This window comes from Amborella trichopoda, chromosome 10 (genome assembly GCF_054954075.1).
Source record: "Amborella trichopoda isolate Santa Cruz 75 chromosome 10, AtrichopodaSantaCruz75HAP2 v2.0, whole genome shotgun sequence".
Classification (NCBI taxonomy): domain Eukaryota; kingdom Viridiplantae; phylum Streptophyta; class Magnoliopsida; order Amborellales; family Amborellaceae; genus Amborella; species Amborella trichopoda.
This window is the reverse complement of record NC_142345.1, coordinates 10,225,399-10,249,730: the sequence shown is the minus strand read 5'-3', so window position 1 is coordinate 10,249,730 and position 24,332 is coordinate 10,225,399. Positions and strand designations below refer to the sequence as shown.

The window sequence follows — 24,332 nt, the reverse complement described above, 5'->3', positions numbered from 1 at the left end:
ATATAGACCTTAAAAAAATAAACTTCAAATTTGAGAAATAATACATCATGTAATGCTTTATCTAGACAGTCAATTTTCAATATTTTCAAGCGTTCGGATCTGTTTAATCTTCATTAATTTTGAAGTTCAAAATATGTTTTCGGGCCGTCACAAAAATTTTCTTTAAACGATAATTTTCGACACTATTTGAATGTGCGCCTAACTTTGATATAGAGATGGATATAGAGAGACGAAACCCTACATAAATCCATGGAACTTCTCGTGAACTTCTGTAATGAAGACACGGGAAAGAGCTTCACAGTCCATCTCCACAAAGCTCTCACCGATCACGGTATCTCCACCTTCTTCTCACCCACATCACAGCAACAGCAGCAACCGAATGATACACAGAGAGCCATTGAAAAATGCGAGGTGTTTGTCGCCGTTGTTTCCCCCATTTATGCTTCTTCTTTCTTCTGCCTTGACCAGCTCTCTTATTTACTGACTTTGCCAAGGACGCCGGTCATCCTTCCTGTGTTTTATAATGTGGAGCCATCGCATGTTTGCTGGCAAAAGGGGCCTTCGAGGGAGCTTTTTTGGATCACAGAACTAAGAATGGGTTTGATGAGGAGACAGTGCAGAGGTGGAGAAATGCTTTGAAACAAGTTGGCGGTCTTTCTGGTTGGGAAGTGAAGAATTACAGGTATCACCAATTCTGTAAGATTTCTTGAAACAAAAAGAAAAAGAAAAATCTCTCTCTCTGAGGAAATGCATAGAAAATAACTTTCAAAAAAGAAAAAGGGGAATTGATGGGACAACGCCCATTTATATTTTTATGTTATGATTATTTTCATAGATATATGAAATGTGGCCTGATGTCCTCCTTAGACTTCATGAGCATTATATCCATATTACTAGCCGGGCGATATTGTTTGGGACGATGGTTATCAAAATCACTGTTGAATTACTTAAATTTTGCTATTTACTTATAAAAAGAAGCTGTTCAAATTTCTCTTTTTTTAATTGCCTAATGAAGAAGGATGTTATATAGGTCTGAAGCAAATTTGGTGAATGAACTTGTTGAGCATGGTTTTGCTAAGTTGGACTACAAAACACCATTGCATGTTGCTAAATTCCCTATTGGGCTCGGTTCTCGGGTTGATGATGTGATGGGACTCTTTAAATGTTAATGCGAATGATGTTCTGATTTTTGGGATCTATGGCATGGGTGGCATTGGCAAGACCACCCTTTCCAAGGCAGTATTCAACCAAATATATTCGGGTTTTGATGCGAGTTGTTTTCTTTCAGATGTTAGGGAAGCATCTCGAACATACGGTGGATTTGTCACCTTAGAAAAGCAACTTCTTAAGGATCTTTTCAACGAGGGAGATCACCCTATAAATGATGTTGATAGAGGTATCAATGTTTTGAGGAATATAATTGGGTCTAAGAAAGTTCTTGTGGTAATTGATGATGTAGATCACCACAGTCAGCTTGAAATATTGGCTGCTGAACGTGATTGATATCGTGAGGGAAGTCGGATCATCATCACCACCAGGGATGAGAATGTGTTGAACGTGGATAATAGAGTGCGTAAGGGTCATATCTACAATAGACGGGTTGGATGACACACAATCTCTTGAATTGTTTAGTTGGTGCGCATTTGGGAGGGATCAACCCATGCAAGAACATGCAAAGTTCTCGAAGGATATGGTGTCCACTGCTGGTGGGCTTCCACTGGCGCTTGAAGTGTTGGGAAGTCACTTATGGGATAAGACGACCATTGACGAGTGGGAAGATGCAGTAAAAAAGTTGAAAAGAATTCCTGAAGATGACATCACGCTAAAGCTTAGGATAAGTTATGATAATTTGAATGAAGAAGAGAAACATATATTTCTTGACATTGCATGCTTCTTTATTGGAGAAACAAAAGATTATACAATCGATATATGGAAAGGTTGTGGTTTCCCTGCTTCAATTTCCATAAAAAAACTATTGCAGAGGTCACTTATGAAGATTGATGTTAAGGATAGGTTGCAGATGCATGATCAACTTCGTGATATGGGGAGATGGATTGTTGAACTAGAAAATCTGTGTGATCCTGGAAGGCATAGGAGGTTGTGGTCTGAAGAACATGTTATTAATGTATTCAAGTATCTCAAGGTGAGAAATTACTAAACTAGCTCGTTTTTCTCTTGTTGGAGAAAACTTTTAATGAATTGTTTTACTAGTATCGATTTAACTCTGTTTCATCAAAACTCTATTTTTTTAACATCATGTTACTTGGCTGACATTTACTTTTACTGTCGATTAGGGAATTTATAAGGTTCGAGGCCTAATGCTCGTGGGGAATGAAAGGGAGGTCAGTTGGGAAACCGAAGCATTTAAACCAATGACCAATTTGAAGCTACTCAGCATTAATCGAGCATCTCTTGTTGGAAACTTCAGATACCTTTCATCAGAACTGGTGTGGCTACAATGGCCTCGATGTCCTTTACCATACCTCCCAAATGATTTTAGCCATGAAGAGCTAGCTGTCCTTGACTTGTCATATAGTGAGGCTGTCCTTCACTTATCAAACAACAACATCAAGCAGGTGTGGAACTTATATTTAACATCGTTTTGTATCATTTCCTCTTTTTTCCCCCTTTGTTTCCTTTATTGCATATTTGAAATCTATCATGGCTATTATCTTACCGGTGAACCAATTTTTTTGGATAGCTCTTCCCAAAGTTTAAGGTTCTTGATCTCAGCTATTGCCACAACCTAGAGAGAATTTCCGACTGTTCTCTGTACCCAAACTTGGAGAAGTTAAATCTTGTTGGATGCTGCAAGTTGGTTGAGATTCCTGACTTCATAGGCCTTCTAAAGAATTTATTTAATCTGAATCTTGGAGGATTCGACAACCTCAAGGAACTGCCAAATTCGCTTGGCTCACTAGTGAACCTTAAGGGGTTGAATGTGAGTGGCTGCAAAGGTACTCAATAGATTCCCATCATCAATGGGAAAGATAAGGTCCCTGAGTTATCTATGATGAATAATACTGCTATAACAACATTGCCTGATGATTTTGAACTTCTTCATGGCTTGAAAAAGTTGAATATGTGGGAGTGTAGACAGTTGAAAGAGTTCCCAAAAAGCTTTGGAAGTCTTACAAGTTTTCCGACACTCAATATAAGCTTCAGCACGAGTTTGGCAAGGCTTCTGCCCCCTTTCTCAGGTCTTTGCTCCTTGGAGGAATTGAATGCTAAGTATTGTGACCTGCAGGGGATGATTCCTGATGACTTTGAAAAGTTCTCCTCATTGAAAAAGTTTAATATCAGCCACAACAATATCCAAGGCCTGCCCAGTGGCATGAAAGGCCTCTCTCAACTAGAAACACTATCTATCCGATATTGTGAGTAGCTGGTAACTATTCTTAAGCTCCCCCCAAGTTTGAAACATCTGGATGCCTTCGGATGCAAATGATTGCAAACCATGGCCATGTTATCTCACCTTTCTGAACTACGAGAGCTGCGTTTACATGATTGTAAGCAGTTGGTAGCTATCCTTGAGCTCCCCACTAGTTTGAAACATTTGGATGCTTTCGAATGCAAAAGGTTGAAACCATTGCCATGTTATCTCACCTTACATGATTGTGAGCAGTTGGTAGTTATCCCTGAGCTCCCTAGCAGTTTGAAATATTTGGATGTTTCTGGATGCAAACAGTTGCAAACCATCGCCACGCTCTCTCATATTTCTGAACTACGAGAGCTGCATTTATGTGCGTGTGAGCAGCTGGTAGCTATCCCTGAGCTCCCCACAAGTTTAGAATATCGTAATGATTCCAAATGCGACTGTTTGAAAACTATACCCAAGCTATCTCACTTTTCTAAACTAAGAGAGCTGTGTTTATATACTTGTGGGCAGCTGGTAGCTCTCCCTAAGCCCCCCACCAGTTTAAGATCTCTTGTTGCTTTTTACTATGATTCATTGTAAACCATGGCCACATTATCTCACATTTCTGAACTACGAGAGCTGCATTTATGTGAATGTAAGCAGCTAGAAGCTCTCCTTGAGCTCCCCACTAGTTTAGAATCTCTTATTTCTTCCAAATGCACAAGTTTGGAAACAATGCCCAAGAAACAATGCCCAAGCTATCTGATTGTTCTCAACTAAAAGACCCGAGCACTATTCGGGTCCGGATGCGGGTGTAATCAGGTTTGGTAATATTTTTTGGGTCCTAATATATTAAATATAATTAAATATATAAACATTTTAATTTTTAGGTCCCACACTATATTTTTTGGTCAAGTAGGGTCCTGTGAATTCGGGTCCATCCCAGCCCGTTGCCACCCCTAGGCTGCAACTCTAAGGCAGGGTCCCTGGCCTATTCTGCAATCTTCACTTTTTTTTCACGTGTGCTCTGTCATCTTCATATCCCCATGAAGATGGCATTACCCCAAGAATGTCCTCCATATGAACACACAACATGCATGCCATCCATGAACCGCTTGGCCTTAGCTAGCGTCCCAGCCCCACCATCCATATCAACCATGCACGCATTTTGCTCCACACATGGCAACATGCAATGCTCATGGACTGTCAATTTTAAGATGCTTGGGCCATCATCTACCATCAGCAATTGGACATGCCACACGTATGTAGCATAATTCATGGCATCCCATAGATGCAAGGCTTCTCTACCATTACCATGTTGAGCATACCCATGCATCATGGGATTCCATGAGATCAAATCATGACCCTCCATTCACTCAAACACTCCACAAACTAGCATACATGCATGATCCCATTGTTTATGCCATATCCATCGATGCATCTTCCTTGACTAAGGAAAGTAAGCATGTACATGCTAGAACTGTAAAAAGGGTTCAGTTTCTCACCATCCATTTGCATCACTCTGAACAACTCCAATGTCTTTTTATTGGAAACCAAGTGAGGGAAGCCCTCTATCATCATTGTCCATGACACAATGCTCCTTTCTTGCATCGCCTCACAAAACCATCTTGGCATCTGTTATATCTCCACCTTTTATCAAGGCATCAATAAGAGCATTTTGTACCATTGAATCCAAGCCAAACCCATGTTTGACCACTTGGACATAGACTACTTTCAAAGTTTCTATGAAACCTAAAGAACTATACGCATTCAAGAGAGCCATAAAGACTTCTGATACAGTATAATAACCTCTCTAGGATCCCCTCTCTCAACTAACCCACCCATCACTGAATTATATGAAATTGTATATTTCTTGCGCATTTAGTTAAAAATCCAGGGACTTCTACACTCCCATATTTAAAATACATGTCAATAAAAGAGTGCAAGCACAAGTAATCACAAATGAGTATCCAAATTTCACAATCAAGACATGAAGGACCTTCCAAATTTCAGTAGTTTGAGCCCAGTGCAAGCTTTAAGAACAGCCCCACATGGCAGTCCATAACCAATCACCACTCTCTCTCTCTAAAGAACTCTAGAAAAGATCCATAAAGGCCAATGTGAGAATACCAAACAATCAACGCATTGCACAAGGCCATGTCAAGGTCCCAATTAAAAATAACGTCGAAGGACTTTCTTGCACTGGATATGTTGTCAAATTTACCATTCATACTGACAAGAGCAGTCCCCAAAAGCCATTAGAGTCCAACCCAACCTTAATCAGAACCAGTTTGCCTGGTCTTCCAAGCTCATATTGCCCGTACACAGAAAAATAATGTTGGACTCAAACTAGCCTTAGCCCAATCCTTAGAGCCTCCAAAAAGAGTAGCAGAGCTTTATCTCCACGACCCAAGTTCACAAAACCTACAAGCATGGCATTAAATATTATAAACACAATATCACAAAATTTCATAAAAAACTTAATTTGCAATTCCCAATTTTGGAGTAGAAATCTGCCATGTTTGTTTGGACAAATGGGTCTAAACTAGAAGCAGAGATGATCACCTGTGTGTGAATTTGCTTTCCTTGATTTGGAGCTTTGAGGCTTGAACAAGCCATGAAATGGCTAGAGAAGCCAGATTCATATGGTGAGAAACCACGAATTTGCATCTGGGTCAGAAGAATTAACCAGTTTGGGGCTGGTTAGAGTGAGAATAAGCAGAAATGATAGTGGAAAATAAGATCAAGTTTGACTCATGAATTTCAAACAAGTGTGTGGCACCGTCAAGAGGACCAGATTTCACATAAGCACTGAGAAGATGGTTTATATAAGAGGTTTCTAAGAGGAAATTTTATCAGAAGGTTATGGATGGCTTTTATAGCTGGTAGAGACCTTCAATTCATTCTACAACAAGGTAAGATGTTGATTTCTGATCAAATAGAATAAATAAGTAAATAGAAGCAGATGATCATTTCTACCTGAGATTTGCTTTCACCAAAATTGCTCTTGAATTGTCTATCACATTACTCGAACCAAACAAGGAAATAACCAAAAGTACCATGAAAAGTGAACCTAAAAATCCTCCTGCACATGTGGCAAATTCATCACATTTTGACATGCACAAAAGAATGGCAGCATGCTTACAAATAGAAATCAGATATCTATAAAGGAAAAAGTTTATATAAGGTTGCAACCTTAATATGTAGAATTACGGATGCACCTCAAAAATCCATGGGAGAAGGTTATTTTGATGTTGAAAAAACCTTTAATTGATCGTCTCGACATCAAGATGTATAAATATGAAAGAAAAAAAAGATTTTGAGTCCAAGAAATAATGCATCTTGCAATACATTATCTAGACCGTCCATTTTCAACATTTTCATATGTTTATAGATCTACTTGATTTTTGAAGTTTAAAATTCTATAATTAGATATGAAAATAGATTTTGAGATAATCCTAAGAATTTTTTCACCAAAACTACATGTTATGATAAATTTTGGAGGTGCACCTTAATTGGATTGTTTACGGTTGCAACCTTTTATAGAAACCACACCCATCTATAAATTCTTAGTATACTGGGTCATGCCACGACCTCTAACACATGGCATCCCCAGAAAAAAAAACAAAGAAATACAATCACAAACACACACAAAGTCCTGTAGTATAAATCAAGCTGTGCTGATCAATTTTCAATATAAAAAAATTTAGCAAGTCTTCGTTCATAGGAGGCCTTAGGAATTGAAAAAATGAAAGAAATGAGGCAAAAACAGGCAATTTTCATTTGAAATCTTCGAGTAAAATACCATTTAATAGAAAGGCAGCTGATGTTTGTAAGCCATTTTTTAATATGTTTGTCATGCAAAAAGGAAGTATATTTTAGGATTCCAAACCTGAAAATTGTCGGTAACTTATGAAGCTGTAAATTGTCAAGTCACTTGACAATGAGATGAAGAAGTCAGCCAGTCTTTCTTGAATGGAATCCTTGGTATCTTCTGATTTGTAGACCAGATGGATCTCTCCATTTTATGAGTTACGAGTTCAATTTGATCCCCATCTTTCAACCAGTTCATTTCAACATCATAACCACCCCAAAAACGGTAAGAAGATCTTTGATTTTGGTGGGCCCATGGTTTTAATGCCAATGAAAGAGCTCGCTTTTCCCCATTTCCACTTGATTAATAACTCAAGAAATTAATCAGTGTCATTAGTAGAATAAGCAAAGCACACTAGCAGTTTCCTTACATGGAGGCCCACTTCTAAAAGTTTCAGCACTGTGCACGAACACATGAACCAATCTGGAAACTTACTTCCTGGAATACTTCACCTTTTTAGACTAGTAGACGTTTCCTACAAAAATGTATATAATATATATCAAAATACATAAAAATAAATAAACAAATAAAATTAAAAAAAATAGTAGACAAAGAAAGGTAACTCAATAACTAAACAGTAGTTTTCTTGTGCAGTAACCTACCTTTGCTAGACTTTGACCCCTCAAAATGTGCAGGCTGCCCCCCCTCAATTGCAATATTCTCAAAGATTTCAATCCACTAAGGCCCTGTATCTCATTCAGTCTCCTACAGTTTCTGAGAACCAATACTTGAAATTGAGAAAGGTGAGAGAGGTTGTGCATAATTTGCAACAATAGCATGCAAAGCTTCTGCCCAAGTGCTGGGGAGATCCTGGACAGCAAATAGCTTCTCACAATAACTCGCAAACAAGCATTGTACTTTAGAAAGGTGAGATAGCTTGGACATAGTTTTCAAACTTTTGCATCCGGAAGCATTAAAAGATTTTAAACTGGTGGGAAGCTCAGGAATTGCTACCAGATCTTAAACTGGTGGGAAGCTCAAGAATTGCTACCAGTTGCTCACAATCATATAGATGCAACTCTCCTAGTTCAGAAAGGAGCTTGCGCATAGTTTCCAAACTTTTGTATCTGTAAGCATTGAGAGATCTTAAATAGCTGGGGAGCTCAAAAATAGCTACCAACTGCACACAGTTATATAGATGCAGCTCTCCTAGTTCAGAAATGTGAGATCGTGGTCACTGTTTGCAAACTTTTGCATCCATAAGCATCAATATTTTGAACGTCTAGGGAGCCTAGTGGGACGTTTGAGCTTAAGGATGGCTACCAACTGTTCACAATTAGCTAAAAGCAGCTTACGTAGTTTATAATAGTGAAATAGGTCGGGCATTGTGTTCAAACTTTTACATCCAGAAGTATTAAGAGGTCTTGTGCTGATGGGGAGTTCAGGGATAGCTACTAGCTGCTCACAATTATCTAGAAGCAGCTTACGTAGTTCAAAAAATGTGAAATAGTTTGGGCATAGTTTTCAAATTTTTACATCTAGAAGCATCAAGAGATCTTAAGCCGATGGGGAGCTCCGGGATAGCTACCAGCTGCCAACAATCATGTAAATGCAGATTTCCTAGTTTAGAAAGGTGAGATAGCTTGGGCATAGTTATCAAACGTTTGCATCAGGAAGCATCTAGGTGTTTCAAACTGCTAGGGAGCTCAGGGATATCCATCTGCTACTCACAATCATATAAACGCAATTCTCTTAGTTCATAAAGGTGAGATAGCTTGGCCATAGTTTTCAAACTTTTGCATCCGGAAGCATCTAACTGTTTCAAACTACTAGGGAGCTCAGGGATATCTATCAGCTGCTCACAATCATATAAATGCAGCTTTCCTAATTCAGAAAGGTGAGATAGCTTGGCCATAGTTTTCAAACTTTTGCATCCGGAAGCATCTAGCTGTTTCAAACTGCTAGGGAGTTCAGGAATATCTATCAGCTGCTCACAATCATATAAACACAGCTATCCTAATTCAGAAAGGTGAGATAGCTTGGCCATAGTTTTCAAACTTCTGCATTCGGAAGCATCTAGCTGTTTCAAACTGCTAGGGAGCTCAGGGACATCTATCAGCTGCTCATAATCATATAAACACAGCTCTCCTAGTTCAAAAAGGTGAGATAGTTTGGGCATACTTTTCAGACTTTCACATCCAAAAGCATTAAGATTTATTAAATCGGTAGGAAGCTCAGGCATACTTACCAACTGCTTACAATTATGTAAATGCAGATTTCTGAATTTAGAAATGTGAGATAACTATCCAAATTTTAGACCTATACCTGGACCCAGATCAGGTATAACCCTTGGGTCCAAGGTCGGGGCTCGGCCCATTGCCACCCCTATTGTATAATGTGTATTGTGGGACTGGAAAGTTGAAGTGGGAAGTCGAAAGAGAATGAAGAATAGAGTGAGAAAGGAGACTGGAATTACTTGGCTAGAGATGGCATACATGAATCTGAATTTGTCATGGCATCATGGAAGTGCAAGGCATTAAGGTCGACATTTTTCCCGGCATTCAAATTAGATTTTTGCTTCTAAAATTCAATTTCTGGTGCTGTAAAATCTTGTGCATACACAATCCTATGTTCCAAATCAGTGTCTTTTCACTTGCCTCGGGCTACATCCTTGGCGGTGGCCATAGCCCAGTAACTCAGCTGAGTCTGAGTGGACTTGACCGAGCTGTCTACACCCCAAAAAATGTTACAAAATAGATCAAAACTAATTTTTTTTAAAATTATTTAAAAATTAGAAAAAAGTTAAAAAGGCTTAGAAAACATTAAAAGACAATAGAAGTTGAAAAATATATACGACATATAGATTATTGAAAAATTCGATTTATACCTTGAATATTTTTAAAAAATAAAAAAAGAGAAAATAAATAATTTCCCAAATCATCTTAAAAATCATAAACTATCTAAATACATAGTCCTAAATAAGATATTGTTCTGTTCACATGTTTCTTGATTTTTTTAATAATTATACATATTTTTTACATTTTCCTTTTGCTTGGCAAGTTGGGACAACTTGCCTAGGCCATAGATCAAGGCTAAGTTACTCGGCGGAGACTGACTGGACTCAGGCGGAGACTGACTGGACTCAGCCGAGTCCATGAACATGGGCCCAAATTTCAGGACTTGGCCTAAGTTTCACCTTAAACCTTACTGTTATGTTAAGAATCATCGGTCTGAATCAGGACATGCCTGAGTTGGACTGGGTGATTCAATCTTGGGGCCCTTGCAAGTTCAAGCTCGAGTCATGGTTTTAAACACGGGAGGAACACCATTGTCCACGAGTTACGCGAGTCAAGACTGTCATGGGAAAATCATTTAATTAATTTAAGTAAAAAATTGTTTTATGCAGGCTGGACGGCATGACTACATATGCAGTCCAAAAAGTGTAAAGCATCTATCTTAAAGATGGATGCAAGTAGGTGTTCCATCTAAAAACAATGGAAACTAATGGTCCAAATAATTTTTTATTAAAATTATTATTTTTAGCTTTAAAAATTTATTTATTTTTCATATTTATGATCTCAATGTCAGAGATTACATGTCCTTAAAAAATTAAGTCAAAAAATCCATCGCAAAAGTAGATTTATTAATAAGTCCGCATTTCTACATATGTGGACTTAGCCCCATAGAAACCGGGTCCAATTTAAATATGAGGAGAAATGAACAGTTCAATGGAAAAATAATAATAAAAAACACAAAATGAAAACAGTTAAGAAAATAAAGAATAATGTTTTGACAATGCCTAAAATCTTTAATAAAAGTTTCCTAACCTTGGACTAATTTTGGTAGAAATTTCTCCAAGTAGTTTCTCAACTTCCAACTCAAGAAACATGATCCTAAATTCCTGATTGTTTGTTTCATTGTTTTCCCATAGTTCCTTCTATTTAAATCTTTTGTGACAACAAATTTATTTTTCCTACGCCTCCATTTATTTTCATTAGTTAAAAAGTAACTAAATTTATGCTTTTATCAAAAAATATCTTAAATTATTATTTTTTACTTTATTTTATTCTTTATTACTAAAAAATACCTCAATTTATTTTTCCTACAAAAAATTCTTCAGTTTATTTTAATTAGCATATTTTTTTTTTTTAGAGGAATGCTTATTAAGTCTTTTTTAGGTCAAATTATAATAATAACCACCCCGGCCAATTCGGACCAATTCGTATTGATCTGGATCAACTACTGAACACAGGAATGGTGGGTGGACGTTCCACCCCATTGATTCTAAACACCGGTGACAGTTATGATGTGATGTATTACTGCTCATGGGTAATCCATCAATTGAATAATTGATGGATATGTGCTTCTTGATCTCTTGTAAAATTGATCATGAGATTAGTGGTAGAGGCCAGTTTGGTCCTTGGATTATAATATCAAACATGGGTAACTAAGCTTGAATCGATCAAAGTGATGCTGAGAGAAAAAAGAAAGAGGGGCGAAGGCTCTTATTGTTGGGAAAGCACATCGGAAATAGAGAGGAAGAGTTGTTGTTGTTGTTATTATTATTATTATTATTATTGTTATTGTTATTGTTTTTGTTCTTGTGTTGTTCTTGTTTTTGTTCTTGTTCTGTTGCTGTTGCTGTTGCTGTTGTTGTTGTTGTTGTTGTCGTTGTTGCTGCTGCTGCTGTTATTGCTGTTGTTGTTGTTGTTGTTGCTGCTGTTGTTGGTGATGTTGTTGTTGTTGTTATTATTGTTGTTGATGCTGTTGTCGTTGTTGTTGCTGCGGATTATCACTCGGCCCCAAGTTTCTTAGAGTCACTAGGAGAACTAGAGAAGCAAATTTTATTGCAGGCACCCTAGAAAAGGAAGGGCTATCACACATAGAACTGATATACTGAACTATGACCTCCCTCACATTTATGTATCACATTTAAAAATGGGTGTGGTTTGTATAAGGTTGCAACCTTAAACAATCCAATTAAGGCACACCTCCAAATTTATCATAACATATAAATTTGGTGTAAAACATTCTTAAGATTATCTGAAAATTTATTTTCATCTCTAATTATAAAGTTTTAAACTCCAAAAATGGTTAAAATCAAGTAGATATATAAACATATGAAAATCTTGAAAATGGACGGCTTAGATAATGTGTTGCAAGATGCACTATTTTTGGGACTCAAAATCTTTTTTATTTTTATTTTTTTTCTATATTCATACATCTCGATGTCAAGATGATCAATTAGAAGGTTTTTCAATATTAAAACAACCTTTTTCAATGGAATTTGAAGGCACAGATTTAATTCAACATTTCAAGGTTGCAACTTTATATAAATTTTTTCATTAAAACTATAGGTTAAATATAAAATCGTTTGTCTTTTTGTGACAAATTTGATAAATTTCCATCTATCTCATATATGTCTCTATGTTTATATGTTTGTACCCCTCGGGGGTTAGTGGTGTAGGTATTAGATTGAAGATCAATTTAGATGAACAACGAATAAATTTTATATCCCCCGAGTTGAGGGACTTACAGGCTTAGCACCCTGTCATGCCGGACAAAACTCTGTTTAGTCTGAGTCTACTAGCCCAAGGCGGCAAACCCTGCAGTTAGCAAATAAAAAATTTATAATAATATATAAAATTTTAAGTAGAGAAATAAAAGAATAGGGAAAAGAAAAAAAGGATAAATATATAAAAAAATGTTATAAGGACAACTTTGTAGCTCTACACTGTACACTGTGACATTGCACTTATTGGCTGATTTTTAGAACAAATTGCCGATTAATACACTAAAAAAAAATTCTTGCACACATGACCATTGGAATCGGACCAAATCAAGATCGACCAGTGACCGATTCCGAGTTAGTCGACCGATATTTTAAAAATCGGCCGATCTTTTAAACACTGATTCTAAGAAAATGAACTACTCTCTCCTCACATAATCCCCTTTCTCTCTTTCTCTCGCCCTATGATCTAGGAGACACTCTCCTCTCTCTCTTCCCTATATCTTTAAATTTAGGGACACATTGTTTTTAGGGGTCTATCATATCTACTTTGCAAAGCATGTACCTTCTTATTCATCTGACATGTCTCCGCCCCTTAACTCTTGCTTAATAATATATTATAAATAAGTAATTATTACCAGGGAAACAATATATAAAGACAATGGATATCTCTATAAATCTCTCTGTAGCTATCTCATGCCGTCATTCTTTAAATATGTCTTTAATTTTAACAAACACAATCAAATCTATCTCTTTTGATTCCTAGATTGTATAGGAAACTAATTCCTAGATTGTATGGAAAAGCAAGACTCCTATGATTTCTCTCAAAAATTCCAGCTATCTATCATAAATAAATATATTCAAAACATTAAATAAATAAGAGATTGTACAATGAAACCATTTATCTTTAATACAAGGTGGTCACAGTTCCTTACAATCATTCGATGTGAGATTTGATAGCTTGGATGTGTTATAAAGTTCGAAAAAACTTCTTTTGAAGTTTGAGCTTGATCAATAAAATAATTGCAGCCACCAATTGCACATCCAATGGTCATGATTAATGTGAACAACTTGTATCAAAGGTAAATGGTCTCATTCTATACTTTCCCAATAAATAATTAAGGATATTTTACAATGATGAAAATAGACAAATAAAAATGGATATGAATTTTATTTTTTTAAAAAGGAAGCAGCCTACTTGAATCTAGGTAACAACAAAAACAATTTTTTTTAAAAAAAATTAAGATAATTTATAATTATAAAATATTTAAAAATAAAAATATATTAAAACATGAAGAAATAACATTCAAATAAAATGTTAAAAAGAAACCACAGTAACCATAAAAATTGTTTTTGATAAATTTTAAAAATTGGTTACAAATGAAATTACTGAGCATAAAAATTCATAATCTATTTTTTAAAGAATTTTAGTTTTACAGTAATGAGCCTTGTATCAAGGACAATGCTATTTATTTATAACTTTTAAAATCCATATTAAAAATTGGTATAAAAAGTATAATCAAATAAAGACAAAATATTATGGCAATAATCTTATTATCATACTTATAGTTATTAATGATTATTACTATTAGGATTGTATACTATGAGATCTTCTTTCTTTTTTACAAAGAGGTCACAATTACTCCCAACCATTAGATTTCAAATTAGATGGTTGGGATGTTTCGCCTATTTCGATATTTTTTCTTTTTTGACCTTTGAGTCTATTCAATGACACTCTTACAACCACCCAATTTGAAATCTGACCAACATAAGTGATTGTGACCTCCTTATACTAAAAATAAATGTTCTCTTTGTAAACTTTTCAATTAGTATTTTAATATTAGCTCTATTGAACACACTAGTCTCCATTTTTTTTGGGTAAGTATATTATAAACGAAATGCCAAAGAATGCTTCTACATTTTTATCAAACTTCCAAATATACAAAAAAAAAAAAAAAAAATGAAACTGTAAAGAATTCAAAGAGAAAGAATGTGTAATGATTGATAACAAAATATAGGAGAAAATTTTAAAGCAAACCAAAAGCCTACCTCATAGCCCACTTGTTTTTTTTATTTTATTTTGGGTGAGTCAGTGGGGAGAGGGCCCCTACCCTTGGTAGGATTTGAGCCTAGGACGTAGTGTTACAAATCGCCAAACGCTAACCAATTAAGCCCGGCTCTTTTCCTACCTCATAACCAATTTTGATGTCAATACAAAACCGTGGAAGAAATTTATATTCATCCAACTATCCACCATTAATAAATAAATTCAAAATATCGACATCCAACTATCCACCATAAATAATTATATAGTAAAAATATTAAATAAATAAGTAGGTATATTTTGCAATGATGAAAATAAACAAATAAAAATAAATATGATTTTTTTTTGAAAAAGGAAGCAGCCTACCTCAATCTAGGTGACAAAAAAAAAAAAAGAAAAAAAGATAATTTACAATTAGTAGTTTTTCTCATGACTTTTTATAAGTTTTTCTTGTTGATTTTTATGATATTTTTAAGTTATATAAACAAAATATTTGATTTCCCTAGTGAGTTTAAATAGTGCTTCGTTAAGCCCTCGCTATGTCAAAATTTTCTCTCCCAATCACATCTCTCACTATCTTCACATTTACCATGCTCTTTTGTCTCCCACGCACTCTCACATAAATTGTTTTGAACCAGCCCTTCATTGAGGTACTTCATTACTTTGAGCATCATTAGTGCAGAGAAACTTCTTAGTTATTGCTCCCCAATTTTAAGATCAAGTTTGACCTAAGATCTTGTGCTACCAGGAGTAAGCATTTTATAGGTTGTAACTAAGACCTTAAACAACAACCCAAGTTCATTATTTTTGGCTTCTCATGGCCTAAGTCTTATATGCAAACATTTGGTCGATTCTTGTATTTTGGAGATTTAGTTTATATTTATGGATAAGTGTTTGAATGTATTTATATAAAAAAATTTATGGTGTTGAAGTTTATATGTAAGTGACATTGTATTGAGTTTTATCAATCAACAAGTGGAAATATATTGGGGACTTAAGTGAGGTCTTATAATTTCTTTTTTGAGTGTATATAATACTCTACAACCGTTCGTAAAAGTGATTATGTGGCTCTAATTATTGGTTAAGATCATTGTAAGTTTGAGTGCTTGTAAAAATTTTAGTGTTGTATATTTGAGCTTGCTACTATACACTCACTAAGCGATATCTGAGCCTAGCCTCAGAAGTGTCCCCTAATCAACTCTTTGGGTTGCATCCTCAGTGTGCATAGGTCTTAGATCATGGTGACCATTGTTAACTACCGTGTGTGCTAAGTGTTTGATGGAATTCTTCATTGAAATCGACATCTGGATAGTACATAGAGATTAACAATCTATGCGATTGAAAAATGAGTTGGGGATCTACAGTAATCTAGACCCAATGGCAACGGATCAAATAACTGAGAATTAGGTCTCCTATTAATAAAATTTCATGAGACTGTGTTTAGGGACCCTAAATTGGAAGCATTGAAGCTAGAGGTAACACAGTCAAATTTTTCAGATAATCATATCTAATTATTGTTTTTTGAACATTAAAGATGGCATAAAAATAATATTTTGTTTGAGTAATTTTTTTCTTATTTTGTTGATTTTTTACTCTACTTTCATGTAGAAAAAGTCTCAATGGAATATCATTTATAGATAGGGAGATATAAGTCAATCTTTGAGTAGTATTAGTTATAAGTACATAAATTCTAGGAACATTGCATCATATTGTGTGGGGTTTTTAGGTTATTATCATAAGGGGTGGGAGTGAAGTGCTTGTTTTAATTTTAGAAAATTAAGATTAGTTTCAAGAAAACTAAATTTCATAGAAAATCTCCATAAAGATTGGGAGATATGGCATAGTCTAGAAAGTAACATCCTGAGTCAAAATTAAGTCTAGTTTTAAGAAAACTAAATTTCATGGAAAATCTCGGTATAGATTGAGAGATAACTATTTTATCAAAAGGCGCTCAATCTGTCTTTTTGCTGCATAGTCTAGAAAGTAACATCTTGAGTCACAGGTCAGAAGCCCCATGATGAGATCTTATTATACCAAACCCAAGTTTTTTTTATGCCATTTTGAGTCTATTTTATATAGAAAAAACTCTAATAGCCAAATCTTCTATTTTTTTGGAGTTATGGTATTTGGATCAGAGGGTGCTCAATCCGAAAGTGCAGAAAATTGAGGAAGTCATACCCCACGGGTGAGTTGAACGATGCAATGCGCACCCTTATATACTCCAACTACTACACAATCAATTACGAGTCTTTTAAGACTACTTGGCGCATATTTGATCAGTAAGATCAGATATTCGGACGACATCCGGTATACGCGTGTTTGCTGTTACTATCTATGACCCCAAAGGCACATGAATATGGATTGGACCATCAACATATTCAAAGGATGTAAAGTAACAGTGGAGCGCAAAACAAAGGCATGATACTTCACAAGGCAGCATAGGTAGACCGTACAGTATAATTTCTTATCCATGTGCATAGTGCTATAGTATAATAGACAGATACGATCCAATGAGTACAAAACCTAAGAAAAAAAAATATTGTCTTCATATTCCCTACATCATTAGAATATGGAGGGATATCTTCACATAAAATGAGAAATGTTAACACATGGAAAGCAAGGACCACAATGAAAAACATAGAAAGAAGGAATAGTGACATAATGTATGAATTTGAACTAAAAATGGATATGTATACATATAAAAACAAATATATAGGTTTTTTAATGAAAAATAACCTTTACATATACTACTTATATAGTTGCTTTGATTGAGTCACCCTTATAAACATCTACTAAGATATGTATTCTCATATTTATACATGCGTTTTGATTAAAAATATACGTTTTCATATATATTAAAAATAACCTTTGTTATGGGAAAGTTTTCTATGCTTCCCCTACAGCATATAAGTTTTATCCTCCCCCATATTTTTGACCGTTGATTTAAAATACAGAGCTTGGATTAATCCACTTGAGTTGTCACAAAAAAAGGGCACGGGTTCAACCGGTAACCTATGCAAACGGCCCGTACAAGAGAGAGAAAGGAGTAACCTTTTCCATTTTAGAGAGAGAGAGAGAGAGAGTTGGAAAAAAGGGAAAGCAAAGAGAGCAGGCTGAAGAAAAATGCCCCTACAGACAGCTGAAGAAAAAGTGGAGAGAGCAGGCTGGAGAAAAGGGAAAGCCATTGAAGATTAGGGTTTCAACTTAAATTCGCGACTTTGTTGCCATGACACAAACAGGTGTGCTTCTTCTTTTCGCTTCTCAAATATTTTTTTTTAAACCCTCTCAATTTCTAAATTTTGAAAACCCTTTCTTTAAATTTTAAAAAATGCCCCTCTCTCTCTCTCTCTCTCTCTCTCTCTCTAGAGTTCTAATATAAAGAATTATCATTTTACAGGATGATAGGGTCGTTGCTTTCTATGATATCAAGCTTTCTGCATTTCAGTAAATCACATTTTTTTGGTTTTGAAAACTTGTTTTTAGCAGAAGAAATGTTTCGCTCGAAATTAGTGAATAACCTAATACTTCCATTTCGCTACTATTCTGGCTCTGAAATTGTCGATTTATTTGACAAATATATTGAATTTATTCCAAATCTTTCCTTTGTTGAATGTAGTCAGTATCTAATTTCCTATAGCTAGTAGTTTTTCTTATTGAATTTGAGTTTTTTTCACTTGATTTAAATGCGTTTTTCTGTACATATTGCTGATCTAGTTTGATTTATTTGATAAGTATACAAATTGCTTCATGTTAGGAAATTGCAGTTGTTGGGTTAACTTGTAAATGACAATCACAAAATTGTTATTGTGGCTATGATCCTCTCGTTTTGTTGACTCAATCAAACTGATTCAGATTAATGTTCCCTTTCCAATAGTTATATCAGTTTTGGGCTGGGTCTCTATTATATAATTGGTAAATATATTGCCCCGTAAATAGCATTTAGCAGCCAAATTTAATGGAAGTGTCAACCAAAAGTATTATCAACACAAGCAAGATATGTTGTTGTGTTGTGGTAAAAAAAGATATGATGTTGTGGCATTATGAGTCCTTGATGCATGTTTTTGCTTATGGAGTCTAGAGAGAGAGAGAGAGAGAGAGAGCTAGTTCTTCCTCAAAGAGTGATGGACGTTCTTTTTTTTGGAATTAGAGAAAGAGTAATCCATTAACAAATCTTTTATGGCATTCCTCAAAAAAATCTTTTTTAGTGATTTTTGTTCTATTTTGTATGGATTGTATCTTAAGAAACATAATTGTGAGTGCTCTCTCTGTCTCTACCTCTTTTATTGTGATTTGTAGTAGTGAATTTTAAATTTTTAATTGTTTTGCTATCAATTTATAACTAAATTTATAGTTAGTATTTTTTATTTATTGTTTTGCTATGTATATATTTATTTTGAAATTCCTGCTTATACTTAAATTTTATGTCTGTGACATAGAAATGAATTTGTGTTAATTACTTATGTTTAGGTACTACTGATTAAAAGTCATGGACATCATGGAGAAGGGTGCTCAAGTGGTGACATTGTTGCTAATATAGAGCCTATTGAAGCTTACATACCTATTGAGGCACTCGTACACCTGATTTATCATATAAGATGGACCAGGATGAGTTCTATAAAAATAATTTTATTGATGCGAGTTATGATAATGTCATAGCAACTGGGGATGGTGAGGACAATGTGATCAACAAGTTGCTGCCCACTACTTTGTGATCAACAAGATAATAGTGAGCATCAAAGGGACTTATTTGTAGGAATGAACTTTGATGAGGATAATGAGCTCCCACTGCTTTGTGATCAATAAAATAATAGTGAGCATTAAAAGGACTTATTTGTAGGAATGAACTTTGAATCTGAGGATATTGTGTATCAATTTTACAGTACATATGCCCAACGAAAAGGTTTTAGCATTTGTCTTGAGAGGCCAAGAAAGGACAAGGACACTCATTTGAGTATGCAAGATTATGGTTGCTCAAAAGAAGGCAAACATGATCCAAATTATGCAGGAAGAATTCATCATCGACCAATAACAAGGGAAGGATGCAAAGCAATGTTAAGGGTACGCAGGATGAAAAAGAGAAAGTGGGTTATAACGAAATTTGTTGAGGAGCACTCCCACAAGTTTACATCGCCATCAAAGGTACATCATTTGAGATCACATCGGAGCATCCCAACAGCTACTATGAACTTGATTAAAGCGATGTCTTCAGCAATGTTTGATGTGCATAAAATTATACAAATTTTAACAGAATATGTGAATGGGTCAAATACTCTGGGCTTCACTCAAGTAGATGTCGAAAACTTTATCTATAACACCCGTAGAAAGGCGAGTGTTAGAGGGAGGGATGGGGAGGCTCTTTTAACCTACTTTCATGAGCATGTTGAGCCGAACCCATGGTTTTTTTATAAAATACAACTTGATGAAGTATATAAGGTATGTAATATGCTATGGATTGACTCGCGATCAAGGATATCATATAAGTACTTTGTTGATGTAGTTATTTTTTATACAACATGTAAGATAAATGCATATCACATGCCTATTGCCGCCATTATTGGAGCAAACCACCATGGAAATAATATAGTCTTTGGTTGTACACTAATTAGGTATGAGACAACATAGTCTTTTAGTTGCTTGTTTGGCCATTGGCTAGAAGCTATGCAGGGTCGAGAACCAGGTTGCATCATTACTGATCAAGACGCAACTATGGCTGCTGCAATTAAAGAAGTTCTTCCAAATGCACGGCATCGATTATATAGATGGCACATTTCACAAAAGTTTCAAGAAAAATTGGGTCATGTTGAACAAAAATACCCAGGGTTCTTATACGAGCTACATAGAGTCACTACTGATTATAATGAGACAATTAATGATGTTGAGGACCGTTGGTCCAGAATGCTCCAAAAATATGAGCTCGAGGGGAATGAATGGTTGGACATAATATACGGATGTCTTTCTCAGTGGATTGATGTGTATATGAAGGATACATTTATTGCCGGTACACGGTCTAGTCAAAAGAGTGAATCTATGAATAGTTTTATTAAACAATATATAAATTCACACACCAATTTTTCAGGATTTGTAAAGCAATGCCAAAAAGCAATTGTTCATTTATATGAAAAAGAGAATATGATGGACTTCAAGAGCACTGAAGGTATTCCAATGATGAGAATGACATCCCCCTATGAAAAACAAGCTGTTAAGTTATACACCCATGGTGTACTTAGGAAGTTTGTTGAAAAAATTCAAAAGATACCTCACATGGTTGTAGAGTCTATTGAAGTTGAGGGACCAAATACCACGTATAGGGTGTATAAATATGATGCGAATCGACTACAATATAAAGTAGTATTCAATGAATCAGAAATCATAGCAATTTGTACATGTTGCTTGTATGAACATGATGGTATTCTTTGTGCACATGTCTTAAAGGTTTTTTATTATAAGAATATTATGCTCATCCTCGAGCACTATATCATGAGAAGATGGACTAAGGAAGAGAACAAAGGGATGGTATCAGATGACGATGGGGTTCAAATTAAGGCTAATAATAAGGAGTCTCAAATTGCTCGTTACGATGATTTAAGTAGAGTTGCCTTTAAAGTTGTATCAAAAGGATCAGTTAGTGAAAGGCTCTGGGAATTTACAAAAAATATTATTATGGAATGTAATAAAAAAGTGGAGAGGAAGAGATTGGAATATGAAAAAGAGGCAACTTATTCGAATCAAGGTAGCATTATAAAAGATGTCATGCCTAGTAATAATTACACACCATAGACTGACCCAAGCATCTTTATACTTGAACCACAATGTGCTCGAACAAAAGGGCAGTCTGGCACTGTAAGAAAGAAAGCACAATGCGAGGAGAAGACAAGCACGAGGAAGTGTTCTGTTTGCCAAAATGTAGTGCATGATATGCGTACTTGTCCAACTTTTCAAGCTCATGGGTAAAATTATAGTTATGCTTACAATTATAAATTAATATTGTTATACTTTAATATTGTCTTGTGAATTTGAAATAATGCATCAACTAATCACTATTTTGCAACTTATACAGGTTCTACATGGAAATTCCCACAATGGAACCTGAAGCTGAGCGAAACAATATATAGACTTTGCTATGTACACCATTCGCTTTTTTGATGGTATATCGATAATACATTTGCATTGATTGATTGTTATTTATTAAATGAATTAGGATATAATGGCATGTGTTTTATGTTAAATGCTTAGTTCTTTCTATTTTCAATTGGTTACCGAGCTAATGTATATCCTAAATTTTCAATGACTATGTCAGTTTGGATAACAATGCAAGAAGTCAAAGGAGAGGCCATTTATTTAAGAACAAGACTGGAGTTTTTTGTACAAGCCCAATGGTCAACCCTGAAGCTCATCATCTCATAAATTTTTTTCAAGTCCAATGCTCAACAATCAAGCTCATCATCTTAGAAATTTTTTGCAAGCCCAACGCTCAACAATCAAGCTCATCATCTTAGAAATTTTTTGCAAGCCCAATGCTCAACAATCAAGTTCATCATCTTAGAAATTTTTTGCAAGCCCAATGCTCAACAATCAAGCTCATCATCTTAGAAATTTTTTGCAGCCCCAATGCTAGTGGAGAAGACTTTATCTTGGAATGGAGCTTCGAAATGGAATTTTTATATAGCTTCTATATATTGTAAATTCATCTTGCAAGTAGAATTTTGTATAGTTTCAAAGTGCATGTTGAATAGCTTCAAAATGGAATTTTTGTATAGCTTTCCATTTTGCAAATTGATGTTGTAAATAAAAATTTTATATAGCTTTGAAATGAAAATTGTGTGTACCTTCCATATGTTACAAACAATATGTAGATTTCTCGCGCTATCCCTTGACCTAGCTATCTTACTCTCTTTCTCACTCTTTAGGTGTTCGCGTGTTTCTTTCTCTCTCTGTCTCTCTCTCTTTCTCTCTCCCAACTACGAACTCTATGGATGGTTTGCGCTTCCAATAGTATTCTTTAGCTTTTAATACTAAATAATAATTCACCAAATTTATACACCAAATAGTATGAGCGTAGAGATAACTTTCGTTTTTAATTTGTTAGTTAGAAATGCCATTTTGAAGAACTTGAAATGCAATCCATGACTCCCACAAAGAATTAATGTGTATTGAAAAACATTATCTCAACTCCCAATTCACCAAGACTAAGACAAATGTAGGAAATAGAATTCATTTGAGAAAGGTTGAGTTTGTACATCGAGTTTGAGGGCAACGCACTACATCAAAATATGCCTGCAAAACTGAGTTTGTACATATCCAACTACAAGACTTTAAATTACAAATATGTAAGAGGCCCCTATTAAAGTAAACCTTTCCCCTTCACCCTCGATTGAAATTCCTATTTGGGTTCCTCAGGCATAGCAAGACTGTGATACTCTTTTTTTTGTACTTTATTCTCCTTTCATTATCATCTTCACCATCCTCACATTCCTCTTCGCATTTACCATCATCATCACCTTCCTCTTCACTTTCACTCTCCTCTTTTGCATCTGGTGTGTTCTTTACTAACAAATCCTAGACCACGACTACATAACGCTTGAAATCCTCTTCGTTTTCAAATCATGTGCCACGACTATACAGGTGTGTTGCTGCAATTAAAACAATATTCATATAATTAGAACTATTCTTGAAACCATGGGGAGAACACGCTACCATGACAGCTACTAAAGCCGTCTATAGGAAAGATCACAACAGTGAAATTTTGTATTGAATTTCATGATAATAGTAAACATGCTGACCACAAATTAGTAATGTTTGAAGCTTCTACTCTATGTAATCTACAAGCACATAGAAATAGTAAATACCATTCAAAATAGAAAGTAGAAAACTTTAACTACGTTATCTATTCTGAAGACATCTTCTGAGAAAACGTACCATTTGCAGTGTTTCAAATGAGTAAAAATTATAATTAAATTAGCACAAGGCAAAACATATGTGTATTCAAGCAAAACATCAGTTTGTAAAAAATAGTCAAATAATCCCACGAAGACGTCAATCCAATTACTTGGGGTAAGGTACCATCTAATGAAAAAAGACCAAACAAGTTCTAAGGTGCTAAAGGCACACTGTCCAAGACAGACACAGTAAAGTCACGCTTAACTTGAACCAAGCTTAATGACAAATGGCATGTTGAGTCAGTATTGAAGACTGATGTACAAAAATGTCAATTGGCACTACAATGAATGCAATAAATTCAAATTTACTAGGAAAGAATGAGTTGGAAAGCATAGCAAGAACCCATCCAAGACAATTCCATTTTCTGAATAAAATATTTGGCCCTAGAACTCATATGAAATGTCATAGCTCTCTAATATGTTTTGGGATCTATATACCAAAATATAGGAAAAGAGACACATTGTTAATGACAAAGATGACACAGAGACAACCCAATAAAATGACAAAGAGAAGACACAGTTAAGAACTCCTTGCATAAGAACGTAGAATCCTATTGTATTCAAAATGTCAAATGTTCTATTGATTTGAATGTATTAAAAAAAGAAAAACAACAATGCTGATCAGATTACCCCCATCAAATCCACCAAGAACAGAAAGGGCAATCACTAAA

The 24,332-nt window shown here is 35.1% G+C and overlaps 1 protein-coding gene, 1 non-coding gene and 1 pseudogene across 3 annotated transcripts; all 3 read left to right on the top strand.

The window, feature by feature from the left end:
• On the top strand, positions 1-22,541 carry LOC18446123 (disease resistance protein RUN1). The gene is made up of 7 exons (XR_016043436.1): positions 1-682; positions 1,031-2,143; positions 2,295-2,576; positions 2,702-3,377; positions 17,680-17,964; positions 21,783-21,870; positions 22,023-22,541. It is a non-coding gene; the product is annotated as a disease resistance protein RUN1 (transcript).
• On the top strand, positions 3,011-6,506 carry LOC148780051 (uncharacterized; annotated as a pseudogene). Its single transcript, XR_016042785.1, has one exon. The product of XR_016042785.1 is annotated as an uncharacterized LOC148780051 (transcript).
• LOC105421584 (protein FAR1-RELATED SEQUENCE 5-like) lies at positions 19,565-21,502 on the top strand. The gene is made up of 3 exons (XM_088850538.1): positions 19,565-20,158; positions 20,390-20,723; positions 20,802-21,502. The coding sequence occupies exons 1-3, from the start codon at positions 19,565-19,567 to the stop codon at positions 21,500-21,502; spliced, it is 1,629 nt and encodes a 542-aa protein (XP_088706664.1).
• Positions 22,542-24,332: the final 1,791 nt, after the last annotated feature.

Excerpts from the sequence above, each read along its gene's own strand:
- LOC105421584 (XM_088850538.1), top strand. The coding sequence starts at position 19,565 with ATGAACTTTGAATCTGAGGATATTGTGTATCAATTTTACAGTACATAT. Across the intron at positions 20,159-20,389 it reads AACTTGATGAAGTATATAAG|GGTCGAGAACCAGGTTGCAT; the intron begins GTATGTAATATG and ends GAAGCTATGCAG. Across the intron at positions 20,724-20,801 it reads GAAGGATACATTTATTGCCG|GATTTGTAAAGCAATGCCAA; the intron begins GTACACGGTCTA and ends CCAATTTTTCAG.